This window comes from Cetorhinus maximus, chromosome 18 (genome assembly GCF_964194155.1).
Source record: "Cetorhinus maximus chromosome 18, sCetMax3.hap1.1, whole genome shotgun sequence".
NCBI lineage: Eukaryota > Metazoa > Chordata > Chondrichthyes > Lamniformes > Cetorhinidae > Cetorhinus > Cetorhinus maximus.
The window spans coordinates 13,606,678-13,623,264 of record NC_135896.1 but is presented as its reverse complement, the minus strand read 5'-3'; the positions used below and the strand labels follow the sequence as shown (position 1 = coordinate 13,623,264).

Below are 16,587 nucleotides of genomic sequence, written 5' to 3'. Positions count from 1 at the left end.
AGTTGGGGAATCCCTCCCCCCCAGCACAGGAAGTGCAAAGCGCTTCCCGTTGGGCAGCCCGCTGCGTGGGCCTTAATTGGCCCGCCCACTCAAAATGGCGGCGGGGCCCGATTCGGCGGTGGTGATCGGCTACCCACCCGCCGGTGGGGCCCGCCTGCCCATCAAGGGTAAAATTCTGCCCTTTGGATCTAATACTAACCTCAATTTCTTTTGTTAGCCATGGTTGGGCTGCTTTTCCTGTTGTGTTTTTGCACCAGAAAAGAATGTATAACTGTTGCAATGCATACATTCATTCCTTGAATATTAGCCATTGCCTATTCACCGTCATGCCTTTTAATGAAGTTCCCCAATCTACCTTACCCAACTCACGCCTCATACGTTCGTAGTTTCCTTTGTTTAGATTTAGGACCCTAGTTTTGGATCAGACTACTTCACTTTCCATCCCAAGGAAGAATTCTGTCATGTTATGGTCACTGTTCCCTAAAGGACGCCGCACAACAAGATTATTAATTAACCCCTTCTCATTGCACAATATCGAATCTAGGATAGCCTGTTCCCTAGTTAGTTCCTCAACATACTGCTCTAAAAATCCATCTCATACGCACTCCACGAATTCATCCACTACAGTATTATTGCTAAGTTGGTTTGCCCAATCTATATGTAGGTTAAATCATAATAACCCATGATTATTGTAGCATCTTTGTTACATGGATCTCTAATTTCCTGTTTAATGCCATCCCCTACCTTACCGCTACTGTTTGAAGGCATGCAGACAGCTCCCACTAATGTTTTCTGCCCCTTGTTGCTTCTTAGCTCCAGGCAGACTGATTCCACATCTAGATTTTCTGAGCCGATATCCTCTCTCACTATTGCACTGATTTCATCTTCAACTAAAAATGCCATACCACCTCCTTTTCCTTTTTGCCTCTCCTTCCTAAATATTGAGTACCCTTGGATAGTCAGTTCCCAGACTTGGTCACTCTGCAACCATGGGCAGAATTTTTATGTCGGCATGTGGGGGGGGGGCGAGACCCACACGCTGACGCATAAAACAACGCGAGGTGACGTTGGGTGGAACTCCCAACATCACCCGGCGTCATTTACATCCTCAGGTCGGCAGGCGTGCAGCCAAGTCGGCTGCGCAACCACTGACCTGTCAACGGCCTATTAAGGCCATTAAGAAACTAATTCAGCTCATTAATGGATCTGCCCATCCAACCTTAAGGTTGGTGGGCAGGCTGGGAGTCCAGGCGGGCTTGTGAAAAAACATGAAACCTCATCCACTAGCGAGATGAGGCTTCATGAGGGTTTTTAAATTTTAATGAAAGGTTACAATAAAAGTTGTGGACATGTCCCAACTCATGTGACAGTGTCACACCAGGGGACATGGCAGGGAAAATTTTTAAACTCCTTTATTAAAAGTTTCAAAACGGAGCCGATTTCCCTGAGGCAGCACTTAGCCTCGGAGATCTCTGTGCTCTTTCATGCGCATGCACTCCCAGCTGAGGGAACCCCCCCGCCCACACAGGGAGCGCATAGCGCTTCCTGGTGGACGTCACGCTGGGCTGGCCTTAATTGGCCCGCCCACGTAAAATGGCGGCAAGCCCCCAATCAGGGGCACCGATCAGGAGCCCGTCTGCTTGAGCCCGCTCCCGCTCTCTCTCCCCCCCCCCAACGGGGGGAAAGTTTTTCCCCATGTCTCCGTAATTGCAATCATATTGTAGCCATTTACATCTATTTGCACTGTTAATTTGTCTACCTTATTGCGAATGCTCCATGCATTCAGATACAGTGCCTTTAGATTTGTCTTTTTAACATTTTTACATATTTCTTTAGTACTATGGCCCTATTTGCTGCTAGCTCTTGTTTCCTCTGACTTCAACTTTTGCTTTCTACTTTTCTGTCTTTCATTCCTATCTTTGTTTCCCTCTCTTGTGTCTCCCCACTCAGGTCCCCATCCACCTGCGACTTTCGTTTAAAACCTCCCACCGACATTATTAGTGAATACCCCTGTGAGGATATTGGTCCGGGTCGTGCTGGGGTGCAACCAGTCCATCTTGTACTGGTCCCATTTTCCGCAGAGTCAGTCCCAATGCCTCAAGAATCTAAATCCCTCCCTCCTACACCATCTCTCCAGCCACACATTCATCTGGTCTATTCTCTTATTCCTGATCTCGCTAGCACGTGGGAGTAACCCTGATATTACTACCTTTGAGGTCCTGCTTTTTAATTTATTTCCTAGCTCTCTATATTCTGCTTTCAGGACCTCATCCCTCTTTTTACCTATGTCGTTGGTATCAATATGGATCATGACCTTTGGCTGTCCATCCTGCTCCTTCAGAATGTCCTGTAGCTGCTCAGTGACCCTCCTTGACCCAGGCAACAGGGAGGCAATATACCATCCTGGTGTCATGTCTGCAGCTGCAGAAATGTCTACCTGTTCCCCTTACGATAGGATTCCCTATCATTATTGTTCTCCCACTCTTTTTTCACCACCCCTGTGCAGCTGAACCATTCATGGTGCCATGGACTTGGCTGTTGCTGCATTCCCTTGAGAAACCATCTCCACCAGCAGCACCTGAAATGGAAGGTCTGTTAGAGAGTGAGATGGACCTAGGGAACTCCTGCACTATCTGCCTAATGCCTTTACTCTGTCTGGTGGTCACCCATTCCCTTTTTGCCTGTGCACTCGTTATCTATGGTGTGACCACCTCAATGTACATGCTATCCACAAAGATCTCATCCACAGTGAAACAGAAATGCTTACTTTCACTGGTGTGCAGGCTATTTGTTTTTCCTTATCCTAAGATGAAGAATTGGACAACAGCAGGTGGCTCTATTAAATAGACTACCCAAAAAGTGACAAATGGTGATGAAAAACACTAATGGTAGATTTGGATGGTTAAATGATCCAGTTTAATTTAACCTGATTTGGTCTCAGTTTTTTTTTATATTTCTGTAACTGAGCTTCCACTGTCAATATCATACTTTCTGCAGTGTGTTCTCTGTTCCATAGATATTAATGAATGCTTGACCAGCGACATCTGTGGTCCGAATGGAGAATGTATAAACAACGAAGCTGGCTCTTATTACTGTCTTTGTGCTCAGGGCTATACCACTACTACTGATGGAACGGGCTGTGAAGGTAAGATACTTAGATATATTTAAGTATCTGTGGTCAAACTTTGTACAGTTTATGTAATATGTAATATGACAATGGGAAAAATGGCCCAATCATGGTTAACAAAAGAAATTAAGGATAGTATTAGATCCAAAGAGGAATCATATAAAGTTGCTAGAAAAAGTAGCAAGCCTGAGGATTGGGAGCAGTTTAGAATTCAGCAAAGGAGGACCAAGAGATTGATTAAGGGAAGAAAGATAGAGTATGAGAGTAAACTTACAAGGAACTTAAAAATGGACTGTAAAAGCTTCTTTAAGTATATAAAAAGAAAAAAGATTAGAGAAGACAAATGTAGGTCCCTTACAGTTCATAACAGGAGAATTTATAATAGAGAACAAGGAAATGGCAGAGCAATTAAGCAACTACTTTAGTCCTGTCTTCACAGAGGAAGACACAAATAACTTCCCAGAAATGCTAGGGAACCAAGAGTCTAATGAGAAGGGGTAACTAAAGGAAATTAGTATTACTAAAACAATAGTGCTGGAGAAATTAATGGAACTGAAAGCCGATAAATCCCCAGGTCCCAATAATCTACATCCCAGGGTAGGAAAGGAGGTGGCCATGGAAATAGTAGGTGCGTTGGTTGCCATCTTCCCAAATTCTGTAGACTCTGGAACAGTCCCAGCAAATTGGAGGGTGGCAAATATAACCCCACTATTTAAAAAAGGAAGGAGGGAGGAAACAGCAAATTACAGGCTGGTTAGCCTAACATCAGTAGTAGGGAAAATGCTAGAGTCTGTTATAAAGAATGTGATAACAGAACACTTAGAAAATATAAACAGGATTAGATAAAGTCGACATGGATTTATGAAAGGGAAATCATGTTTGACAAACCTACTGGAGTTTTTTTAAGGATGTAACTAACAGAATAGATAAGGGAGAACTAGTGGATGTGGTGTATTTGGATTTTCAGAAAGTTTTTGATAAAGTCCCACATAAGAGATTAGTGTGCAAAATTAAAGCACATGGGATTAGGCGTAATATATTGGCATGAATTAAGAATTGGTTAACAGACAGGAAACAGAGAGTAGGAATAAATGGGCCTTTTTCAGAGTGGCAGGTGGTGACTAGTGGGGTACCGCAGGGATCAGTGCTTGGGCCCCAGTTATTCAAAATATATATCACTGATTTGGATGAGAAAAACAAATGTAATACTTCCAAGTTTGCTGAAGACAAGAAACTTGGTGGGGATGTGAATGGTGAGGAGGATGTTAAGAGGCTTGTTGGCGGTTTAAACAGGTTGAGTGAGTGGGCAAATACATGGCAAATGCAGTATAATGTGGATCAGTGTGAAGTTATCCACTTCAGTAGGAAAAACAGAATGGCAGAATATTATTTAAATAGTGATAGATTGGGAAATGTTGATGTAAAAGAGATCTGGATGCCCTTGTATACCAATCAGTGAAAGTAAGCATGCAAGTGCAGCAAGCAGTTAAGAAGGTAAATGGTATGTTGGCCTCCATTGCGAGAGGATTTGTGTACAGCAGCAAGGCTTTCTTACTGCAGGGGAGGTGGTGGCGTAGTGGTATTGTCACTGGACTAGTAATCCAGTAAACCAAGGCTTGAATCCCACCACAGCAGATGGTGGAATTTGAATTCAATAAAAATCTGGAATTAAAAGTCTAAGGATGACCATGAAACCATTGTCGATTGTTGTAAAAACTCATCTGGTTCAATAATGCCCCTTTAGAAGGAAATCTACTGTCCTTATCCGGTCTGGATTCCAGACCCACCGCAATGCAGTTGACTCTTAAATGTCCCCTGAACAAGGGAAATTGGGGATGGGCAATAAATGCTGGCCTGGCCGGTGATGCCCACATCCCATGAAAAGCTTGGTGAGGCCACAACTGGAGTAATGTGGGCAGTTCCTTACCTAAGAATGGATATACTTGCCATATATTTGTAGCCAAGGTTCACCAGGCTGACTCCTGGGATGGTAGGATTATTGTGTGAGGAGAGATTGAGGAGACACTGGAGTTTAGGAGAATTAGAGGAGATCTCACTGAAACATATAAAATTCTGACAGGGATAGCAGATTGGACGCATGGATGATATTTCCTTTGGGGGCCTCACTGTCTCAGGATACAGGGTAGACCTTTTAGGACTGAGATGAGGAGAAACTTCTTCACTATGGAATTCTCTACCACAGAAGACTATGGAGGCCTTGTCACTGAATATATTTAAGAAGGAAATAGATTTCTGGACCCTACAGGCATCAAGGGGTATGGGGAGAGTGGGGGAGTACGGCTTTGAGATAGAGGATCAGCCATGATCATATTGAATGGCGGAGCAGACTCAAAGGGCAGAATGACCTACTTCTGCTCCTATTTTCTATGTTTCTAACTGGATTTGGCTGTGAGTAAAATTTTATTTTGGCCATTGTGCCAACAATGAAGGTGGCATTGCTCTTTGGCAGTGGAGGGAAATGGGTGATAGTATGTTTTTGACTTCAATAAAGATGAAAACTCAGCCATGGTGATGTAAAAAAGGCTGCCAATTTGATATCACCCATTTTATTCTACCATGAAAATCCAGTTTCATCCCCGGTATCTCTTCTGATTTAGAGTTCAGATGACAGGCTCAGCCAGAAATCTGAAGTAGTTTGCTATACCTTGGTGATAACTGCGATAGATTGGCATAAATTGGACAATGGCATGTTTTAATGTCAAATGTTGGGTTTATTTCCCCTCTTTCATATTGACAAACTTCATTGTCCAGCTTGTGTTTCTTTTGCCTTCCTGGATTTTTCAGCTTTGTGCCATTTTCTTTCACTCTTGTCTTTCTCCTTCACCTATATGCATCTTTTACTTTTGCTTCTGTTTATGCCTAAGGGCAGAATTTTACATCCCGCGGGCGAGCACAACCTGACCCAATCAGACGTAAAATAGCGTGCAATGATTTTGGGCGAGTGTCCCGATGTCCTCGCGCACTCACGCGATATTTTGGTTGGCAGGTGCCTGCGAGAGTTGGCAGCATAACCAAGGGCAATGAAGAGACCTATTAAGGCCATTAAAGTATTAATTAGCAGCGATTTTTTGTTGCCTGTCCAACCTTATGGTTGGCGGGCGGCCGAATTGGCCTGGCGGCATTTGCATTTTTGAGGAAACCTCATCCACGGGCAGGATGAGATTTCTGACATTAATTTTTTAAAAAATGTTTTGACATAATTTTTTATTATGTTTATGTTCATGTGAGTGAGTCCTATGTGGGGACATTTTTTTCAGGTTTTCAAAATCTTTATTTTTGATTTCAAAATTCTTGAGCTCCCTGAGGCACCTCTCTGCCTTCAGGTAGCTTTCAATGCACGCTCCCCGGCACAAGCGCAGACTTCAGCGCTCACCCTCCTCCCGCCCCCACGCCAGCAGCGCTGAGCCTTTCAGTGCGTGTTTCATGCTAGCTGGCCGTTAATTGGCCAGCCAGCGTGAAATCGCGGGCGGGGGCCGATCACTGGCAGGGACCGTTTCCCAACCGCTCCTCGGCCCACCCACCGCGCCCACCTGATGACCTGAAAATCCTGCCCTAACTCTTTTTGACCCCATGCACTGCAGTCACTGCCATGCAGTTTTACAGTTATCCCCTATATTTGAAGAATATTAGAAGCTTAATACAAATTCAGCAGTCAGAGGAAATGAAATGTTGAACCTCTTGTAAACTTCAGAAGGAAATACACGTTGAAGTTGCAATTTGTAAAAATTTCTGGGAATACATTTTGATAATAAAAAATGTTTCAAATTGTAACAACATATAAATGGGAACAGCAGACACATATACATGGCAATTTCAGCTGCACTGCACAGTTCAGGCTTAACGTACTCTGCAACTTTCATGAGGTCATTAATTTAGTGTCGTGTAATTTTAGAAGTGAGCAGATTGCCAGAGACGCCTTGCGAAAACAATGCTGGATGTTTTTCTGGCCAAACTTATGTGATCTCAGTGTACTGTCAAATAGCCAAATTGTGATATTTTAAATATGTTGTTGCAACAAGAGATTTTTCCACCTTGAGCAATGTCACATTTCAGGATTTTTTGGGCATTTTTGTCTTTATTATCTTAACTACGAGTTATTTTAAAATTTACTTTGACTTATAGCTTTCTTTAAAGGGCTTAGTTTCTCAGGAAAGCCTCGTGCTGGGTTGTGAATCTGAATTCAGATGAAAAGTATTTAATAAGCTATTTGGAAGTTATTTTTCCCAGAGACCTAACCATAAGCAACTTGATGGCTTGTCTCCATAAGCGATAAATAGTTTACACCCTTCTATTTGTTGGAAAGCAAGATTGAAATGGGATGAATTAGAAAACATTTACCTTCCTCTTCAGGATAGAATACCTTACTTCTGCTCTGCTTCAATTATGTCAGCATCACAGACAAATATCCGAATTCTGCCACCATTTATATTGTAGCGCTAGCTAAACCAGGCATGACCTGCTGAGGTGGTCATCCTGATAATGAAACCCTACTTTAAATTGTACTTACAAAATATACCCAACCTGAGGTTGAAAGATAATTGAATAGCCTGGAAAATAGCACAATCTTAAACACCATAAAAAGGCAGTCTGAGCTTATTTGGAAATAGGACTGCAAAACTAATCAGGCAGCAAAATCCATTGTGTTTGTAGGACAGAAAGCAGAGGATTTATTCTGTTTAAGTTAAATAAGACAATCCACTAAAGTGCATGTTACCTTAAAGTGGGATAGTGTTGCACGTTCTTTATTTGTATAATTTCCACAAGCATATGTTCTACCAGTTGAATTATTCTGTGAATTAAAGCAGTTTATGACTCAAATCAAATGTCACCTCATCAAGTGTTAACTTGATCTGCCATCGGAAATACTGAAGAAATACGTCTGCAAGTCATGAATATCCCTCCAGATTTTAAGCAGGTTCTTCTGTTACTCTCTCAGGCCTTGTAATAAGCAGTTATAAGGCAATGCGAGTCAACACCCATTAAAGTAACATGCTCAGACCCATTACAGGACCGACTGACCACTGAACCCAAGAGTTACCTTAAACAGCTATATATTTATAACAATGATTATTAATGAATTTAGCCATGGATATTCAACAAGTAACACTCTTTAGTTTATAATAACACAGATTGATCTTTTTATTGCTTTTCAATTGTAAAATGTTATTTGTTTTAAGCTTCTAATAACAGCTAATTGTGCCCTTCTATTTGGTTTGCGTTGTCAATGTGCATTATTGCAGGTCAGTTGCTAATCTTAATCCTTGGATATAACTCTGTCCCATTTTTGCTTTTCACTATAACTTCTGCATATCAGAACATTCAGCTGATTAGCTGAATTCCAGATATAGGGCAAGGAAAGAAGTTGAAATTAAGCACTTCCTTCATATTGATGTTTGAGTGCAATTGCCTTTTTGAGACAGTGGCTAAAATATTTCAATTTGAATTCTTCTCCACTCTGGCTTTGTCACCTCATTGTGCTTCTGTTCTTTTTTTTAAAGAATTTACATGTTGCCTTATTCCATTTTTGGTTTTATTTCTGTCACTGTCTTCCAGACTGCTTTTGGATAGATGGCCCATTTGGACAAGTATGGATTAACAAAGGAGAGTCAGCATAGATTTCCTAAGGGCAGATAAAATTGACTAAAGGATAGAAAACAGTTGTGAATGACTGCTTTTGAACTGGAAGGAAGTATATACTCTGGTATCCCCAAGATTCAATATGTAAACCATCACTGTTTTTCAATTACATCAATGACTTGGATTTGGGGCTATGGGGTAAATTTTAACATTTTAAGATCACTCAAAACTTGGAAATACAGTAAACAGTGAAAAAGACAATAATAGACTTCAAAAGGACATAGGCTGGTGGAATGGGCAGACACATGGTGGATGAAATTCAATGCAGAAATATGTGGAGTGACACATTTTGTTAGGAAGAATTAGGGCAAATAATACATGCTAAATGTTACAATTACAAAAAGGTGGTGCAAGGACAGAGAGACCTGAGGATGTTTGTGTCCAAATCTTTGAACGTGGCAGTACAGGTTAACAAAGCAGTTAATAAATCATATGGGATCCTTGGAGTTGTAAATAGAGGCATAGAGTACAAAATCCAGGAAGTTGTGCTAAACCAATCGAAAACACTAATTTGACCCTAGCTGGAGTATAGTATCCAATTCTGGACACCACACTTCAGGAAGGACGTAAAAACTTTGGAAAGGGAACAGAAGAGATTTATTAGCTTGGATCCAAGGATGAGGGATTACAGTTCAGTAAATGGACTGGATAAACTGGGGTAGTTCTTGAGCAGTGAAGTCTAAGTTAGAGGTATTTGAAATTACGAAGCATTTTGATGGACTAAATAATGTGAAACTTTAAGGGTCGATAACCAGTGGGCAGATTTAAGTTGATTGGCAAAAAAACTATCAACAATTTGAAGAAAAACATTTTTACAGAACAAGTGATTAGGATTTGGAATGAAGTGCCTGATAGGATAATGGATGCAAATTCAATAGTAGCCTTAAGAAGAGAATTCGGTGAATACTTGAAGGAGAAAACATTGCATATGGGGAAAGAGCTGAGGTATGGTACTAACAGAATTGCTCTTCAAAAGAACTGGCACAGACTCGATGGGCTGAATGACCACCTTCTGTGCTGTCCTGTTCTTTGATTCTAAACGGGAAATATACTTTCATGTGTTTTCAAAGATTTTTGGATAATGATGCCAGTGTACGTTTTACTAAATTTGACCTCGTTGCCTCCCAGAAGGGTTGTCCCAGATTGTCTGTGGAGTAATGTTATATACTTCAAGTTTAGTTCACCATTGTCCTGTGGATTCCATTTGAATTATTATTTTGTCTCAAATGTGAAATTCTCTTAATGATATAGAATCATGCTTCAATTCCTGATTGTCCTTTTCTAATTTATAATCCAACTTTTATCCAACTTGGAAATCATAGCATAGAACAGTTTTTTTGTTTGACTGCACATGCACTGCAACAAAAGGGGCCAATTTGTATTTGGCCTGCTGGAAACTTCTGGTTGCTGTGCGGTCACAGCTCAGAGAGAGCATTGACTGTGACCATATTAAAGTTTGAAACCAAAAGCCTCCTTTGCAGAGTATCATTTGCAATGGCTTCTCCTCCCCTTCCTGCACCTTTGCCTCTCATGTTCCTGAAGCATCCATCCTTGCCCTCCTCCTATTTCTCACCTACCCCCTCTCCCTCAGTGACATAATCCAAAAGCATAGCATTAGTTTTCACATGTACACTAATGACAACCAGCTCTACCTCATACCATCTCTCTTTCCTCCTCCATGTTGCTAAATTATCAGACTGCTTATCCAACATTCAGTACTGGATGAGCAGAAACTTCCATCAATTAAATATCGGGAAAGCCGCACCATTGCCTTCGGTCCCTATTCCAAACTTCTGTCCCTAGCTAATGAATTCATGTAACGTGTATTGGTGCACTGTCTCCAGGTTGTATGGACCACAATTCTGCTGCTGTCTTCTTTGGCCACTTTCATCCATGCCTGCTTGTTTGGAGAGGTTGTCCCTTCCTCCTGACCTTGGGAGAGCTCACCTCACTGCAGCCTCTCTGATCCTGCAGCTGGATCTCTAGATAGAAGTGTGAGAGCCCTGGGCACAACCTTGTCAGTTCTACTCCACTGCAACCACAAAAATTGAAGTACGGGTCAACCCTTGTAACCCGTATCATAATCCCTTTCAATGGAAATCCTCCCTTTGACAGAATGGCTGTGTCAGCCCAGCCACCTTCCCTAACTGGTCGGACAACTCGGACGCGTGATAATAATGCAGTGGTTCTGGGAAAAATAACCATTGGCTAATGCGCCCATTAGGAAATCAACTTCCTAATCCAAAAATGGTCCCGCAGTTCCGGCAGGAACTAAGTATACAGGATTCTGCCCAATATCCTTGTAATTATTTAAGAAACAATTGTGCAAATGGGGGAGCTTTAGGGTCTTTCTGGGCGGATCAACAAAAATGGGCCAAATGGCCTTCCTCATTCATAATAACCCTATGATCTTAGGGAAAGCAATAATACAGCTAAGCCTAGTAAAACAGGCATAGACTGGAAATAATATCAGATTGAATCATACTATAATGAAGCTTGTTTAGCATATTTAATAGTTCTTCAAACATCTTTTTAGTGTTGGTTTTTTTTAATATTATTTGTTCCTGGGATTTGAGTGTCACTGGTGAAGCCACCATTTATTGCCCTCCCTAATTGCCCTTGAGAAGGTAGTGGTGAGCCCCCTTCTAGACACTGCAGTCCATCTGGTATCAGTACACCTCCATATTGCTATTTGGAAGGGAGTTCCAGGATTTGACCCAACAACAGTGAAGAAACGGCCATATAGTTCCAAGTCAGGATGGTGTGTGGCTTGGTGGGGAACTTGCAGGTGACAGTGTGCAAATGCATCTGTTGCCTTTGTTCTTCTAGGTGGTAGAGGTTGCAGATTTGGAAGCTACTGTTGAAGTTGCTGAGTTGCTGCAGAGCATCTTGTAGATGGTGCACACTGACATTACTGTGTGTTGGTGGTGGAGGGGCTAAACCTTTAAGGTGGTGAATAGGATGCCGATAAAATGGGCTGCTTTGTCCTGCATGTATTGAGCTCCTTGAGTGCTGTTGGAGCCACATTCATCCAGGCAAGTGGAGAGTATTCCATCACATTCCTGACTTGTGCCTTGTAGATGGTGGACAAGCTTTGGGGAGTCAGTAGGTGAGTTCCTTGCCATAAAATTCCCAACCTCCGACCTGCTTTTGTAGCCAAAGTAGTTATATGGCTAGTCCAGTTAAGTTTCTGGTCAGTGGTAACTCACAGGATTGACTGTGGGGGATTCAGATACCGTAATGCTGTTGAATTTAAAAGTGTTATGGTACGGCGGATGGTAAATGCCAAGCTGCTCAAATCCCAGAGGGAAACTTGAAACAGCTGCCAAAATGGTTTTTGCAATTTGTATAGTATGAGGAGCTGTTCTGAAATCAGGAAATGATTTCCCCAACTACTTGTGATGATTTTATAGTAAGGTAAACATTTAATAAAAGAAAACACAATTACATTTAAACACAAGAATGGCTTCACACAGTAAGCAGTACTTCCTAAAAAATTCAACAAATCTTAACTACCCTCAGAGCTAATCTTTCCCTTTTCTGTTCAGCAGCTATCTTTATAGATTTTAAAATCTATAGAATTACAGTAATTACCATACTGTGCCCATTTCCCTGGAGGGATCCTCTGAGGCCGACAGCAACTGGGCCTTCAGGTCGGGCCTTGTTCACACTGTCTTCTTGGAGTTCTGCCCAGCTATACTGCTGTCTTCTGGGAGATTTAAGCAGCTACCCCCTCACATAGGCTTCAGTATTTCCTTAAATGCATTCCTTCTCTTTGATCTTGCTATTGTTTCAACCAGCCTCTTAAGAAATGCTTTCTTCCAAGAATTGATTAAATTATTCTTTACTTTAGCTCTTAGACTTGTAAAAACAAACTTACCCCATCTTTACCTCACTTCCTTACAACTTTTTACAACCTGCATATATATATCCTCCTTTGAACTAACACAACACAATTTAAACTATGAGATAAAAGCAAAATACTGCGGATGCTGGAAATCTGAAATAGAAACAGAAATTGCTGGAAAAACTCAGCAGGTCTGACAGCATCTGAGGAGAGAGATACAGAGTTACCATTTCAAGTCCGTATGACTCTCCTTCAGAGCTAAAGAGAAGTAGAAATGTGATGAAATTTATACTGTTTAAGGGCGGGTGGAGCAGGTGAAGTTGGATAAAAGGTCAGCAATAGGCGGGGGCTAAGGAGAGATCTTCTTTAGCCATTACCACTACCATTAACACTCTCTTTGTCTTGTGTCCATGCCATCTTTGTCAATCTGTCCTTAGCTCCCACCTATCACTGACCTATCCAGATTCTTGATTGACATGGAAGTCAAAAGAGTGTAGACAGGAAAGTAGAGTTGAGGCCACATTTAGATCAGTCATGATCTTATCAAATTGCAGAGCAGGCTCAAAAGGCCGAATGGCCTACTCCTGCTTCTAATTCGTATGTTCATATATCTGCCACCATTGATGAATGGATGTAGCAGGACTGCAGAGCTTTTATCTGTAGGTTTTAGGATCACTTAGGTCTGTGTATCGCTTGCTGCATCTACTGTTTGGCATGCATGTAGTCCTGTGTTGTAGCTTCACCAGGTTGGCACTTCATTTTTACATATGCCTGGTGCTTTTCTGGCATGCTGACATCCTTCTTATTGAACCAGAGTTAATCCCCTCACTTGATGGTAATAGCAGGGTGAGACATATACTGGGCCATGAAATTATAGATTGTGGTGAAATACAATTTGCTGCTGATGGCCCACAGCACCATATGGATGCCCAGTTGTGAGCAGTTAGATCTGTTCTGAATCTATCCCATTTAGCACAGTGGTAGTGCCACACAACATGATGGAAGCTGTCCTCAGTGACAGGACTTTGTCTCCACAAGGACTGTGTGGTGGTCACTTCTAACAATTCTGTCATAGACAGATGCCTCTGCGATGGAGATTGGTGATGGTGGGGTCAAGTAGGTTTTTCCCTCAGGTAGCCCAGGTAGTCCATCCAGTTTAATTTCTTTTGACTTTTCTGTAGCGGTTTTATACAACTGAGTGGCTTGCCAGGCCATTTCAGAGGGCAGTTAAGAGTCATCCATATTGTAAGGGTCTGGAATCACATGTAAGCCAGACCAGGTAAAGACAACAGATTCCCTTCCCTAAAGGGCATAATTAACTAGATGGGTTTTTGTGACAATCCAACAGTTTCATGAGACTAGCTTTTAATGCCCAACTTATTAATTAATTGAATTTAAATTCTGCCAGCTGCTGTGGTGGGGTTTGAACCTGTTTCCTTGGAGCATTAGCCTATGCATCTGGAGTTACTTATCTAGTAACAGTACCACTACACCTCCATCCTTGTATCATGGGGCAGGATTTTCCCCCCGTCGGGGGCGAAGTTGAGGGGTGGGCACGCACTGACGTGCTTCTGATCGGCGCCCCCGATCGGGAGCATGGCGCCATTTTACGTGGGCGGGCCAATTAAGGCCCGCCCAGTGTGGCATCCGCACAGAAGCGCTGTGCGCTCCCTGTGCGGGTGGGGGGGGAGTCCCAAAATCAAGAGTGCTCTCTTTCGTGCATGCACACGAAAGAGCGCACTCATCTCCCTGAGGCTAAGTGCTGCCTCGGGGAGATCAACTCTAAATGTGAAAAAGCTAAAAATAGAATAATTAAATTTCCCTAACATGTCCCCTTATGTGACACTGTCACATGAGTTGGGACATGTCCATAATTTTTATTAAAACTTTATTAAAATTTTTAAAAACCTACATGAAACCTCATCCCGCCCGCGGATGAGGTTTCATGCTTTTTCTAATTCCCGCCGGGGCTCCTGGCCTGCCCACCAACTTTAAGGTTGGACGGGCAGATCCACTAGTTAGTTCAATTACTCTGTCAATGGCCTCAATTGGCCATTGACAGGTCGGCGGGTGCGCAGCTGATTTTGTTGCGCCCCCGCCTACCGGAAAATTTAAATGGGGCGCGGTGACGTCGGGAGTTCCGCCTGACATCACTGCTTGTCATTTTATGTGTCGGCCAGTGGGCCCCGCCCCCTGCTTGCCAACGGGAAAACCCTGCCCATGTATTTCAAACCCAGTGCAATATTGGTCCATGCCCAGTACAACTAAATATAAAGTGGCTTAACCAGCAATCTTTAAAGGGAGGAAAATATTCACTCGGGGCAGGATTTTTTTGTCGGCGTGCTGCGGCGGGCCCGATATGCTGACGCATAAAATGATGAGCAATGATGTCGGGTGTGCGACCTGACGTTATCGCGCAGTCCCGTGATATTTCGTTATATGTAAACAGCCTATTAAGGCCATTAAGGAAGTAATTGATGTAATTGTTAACGCTGTCCGTCCAACCTTAAGGTTGACGGGCTGGTGGAAAGGCCAAGCAGCCTTCACATTTTTCAGGAAACCTCATCCATGAGCAAGATGAGGTTTCCTAAAGCTTTTATTACATAAACATAAGAACTAGGAGCAAGATTAGGCAATTCAGCCCCTTGAGCCTGCCCCGCCATTCAACACGATCATGGCTGATCTCATTTCAGCCTCAATTCCAATTTCCCCATAACCTTTCAACCCATTACTAATTAAAAATCTGTCTATCTCCTCTTTAAATTTATTCAGCGTCCCGGCATCCACTGCACTCTGAGGTAGTGAATTCCACAGTTTCACGACCCTCTGAGAAAAGTAATTCCTCCTCATCTCTGATTTAAATCTGCCACCCCTTAGCCTAAAACTATGGCCTCTCGTTCTAGAATGTCCCACAAGGGGAAACATCCACTCCACGTCTACTTTGTCTATCCCCTTTAGCCTCTTATATACCTCAATTAGATCTCCTCTTATCTTTCTAAACTCTAGCAAGTATAGGCCTAAACTGTTCAATCTCTCCTTATAAGACAAGCCCCACATCTCTGGAATCAATCTAGTGAACCTCCTCTGAACAGCCTCCAATGCAACTACATCCTTCCTCAGTAAGGGGACCAAAACTATGCACAGTACTCCAGGTGTGGTCTCACCAATCTCTTGTACAGTTGCAACAACACTCCCCTATTTGTATACTCTGTTCCTTTAGCAATGAATGCCAAAATTCCATTTGTCTTTCTTATTGCCTGCTGTACCTGCATACTAGCTTTCAGCAATTCATGCACGAGGACACCCAGATCCCTCTGCACTGAAGCATTCTGAAGTTTCTCTCCATTTAAATAATGAGTCGCCTTTTTATTCTTCCGATCAAAATGGATAACCTCACACTTATCCACGTTAAACTCCATCTGTCAAATTTTGGCCCATTCATCTAACCTGTCCATATCCATTTGTAAACTTCTTATTTCTTCATTGCAACTTACTTTCCCACCTATTTTGGTGTCATCTGCAAATTTAGCTATAGTACCTTCTATCTCTGAATCCAAGTTATGAATATAGATTGTATATAGTTGGGGCCCTAGGACCGAACCCTGTGGCACCCCACTAGTTACAGCTTGCCATCCAGAAAAAGACACATTTATCCTGACTCTCTGCTTTCTGTTGGTTAGCCAATCCTCTATCCAAGCTAATATATTACCCCTAACTCCATGTGATCTTATCATGTGTATTAATCTTTTGTATGGCACCTTATCAAAGGCCTTCTGGAAGTCCAGATATACTACATCTGCAGGATCCCCATTATCCAATTTGCTTGTCATGTCTTCAAAGAACTCTAGCAAATTAGTCAAACATGATTTACTCTTCATTAAACCATGCTGACTCTGACGGATTGCATTTTGACTTTCCAGATGCCCCATTACTACTTCCTTAATAATGGATTCCA

At 42.3% G+C, this 16,587-nt stretch overlaps 1 protein-coding gene across 1 annotated transcript in view; it reads left to right on the top strand.

The window, feature by feature from the left end:
• LOC144692949 (latent-transforming growth factor beta-binding protein 2-like) overlaps window positions 1-16,587 on the top strand; it is a 662,780-nt gene that overhangs the window by 532,764 nt on the left and 113,429 nt on the right. The window contains exon 28 of the mRNA XM_078562124.1: window positions 3,017-3,145. Within this exon, the coding sequence (XP_078418250.1) occupies window positions 3,017-3,145 (129 nt within the window). The remainder of the gene's footprint in view (window positions 1-3,016; window positions 3,146-16,587) is intronic.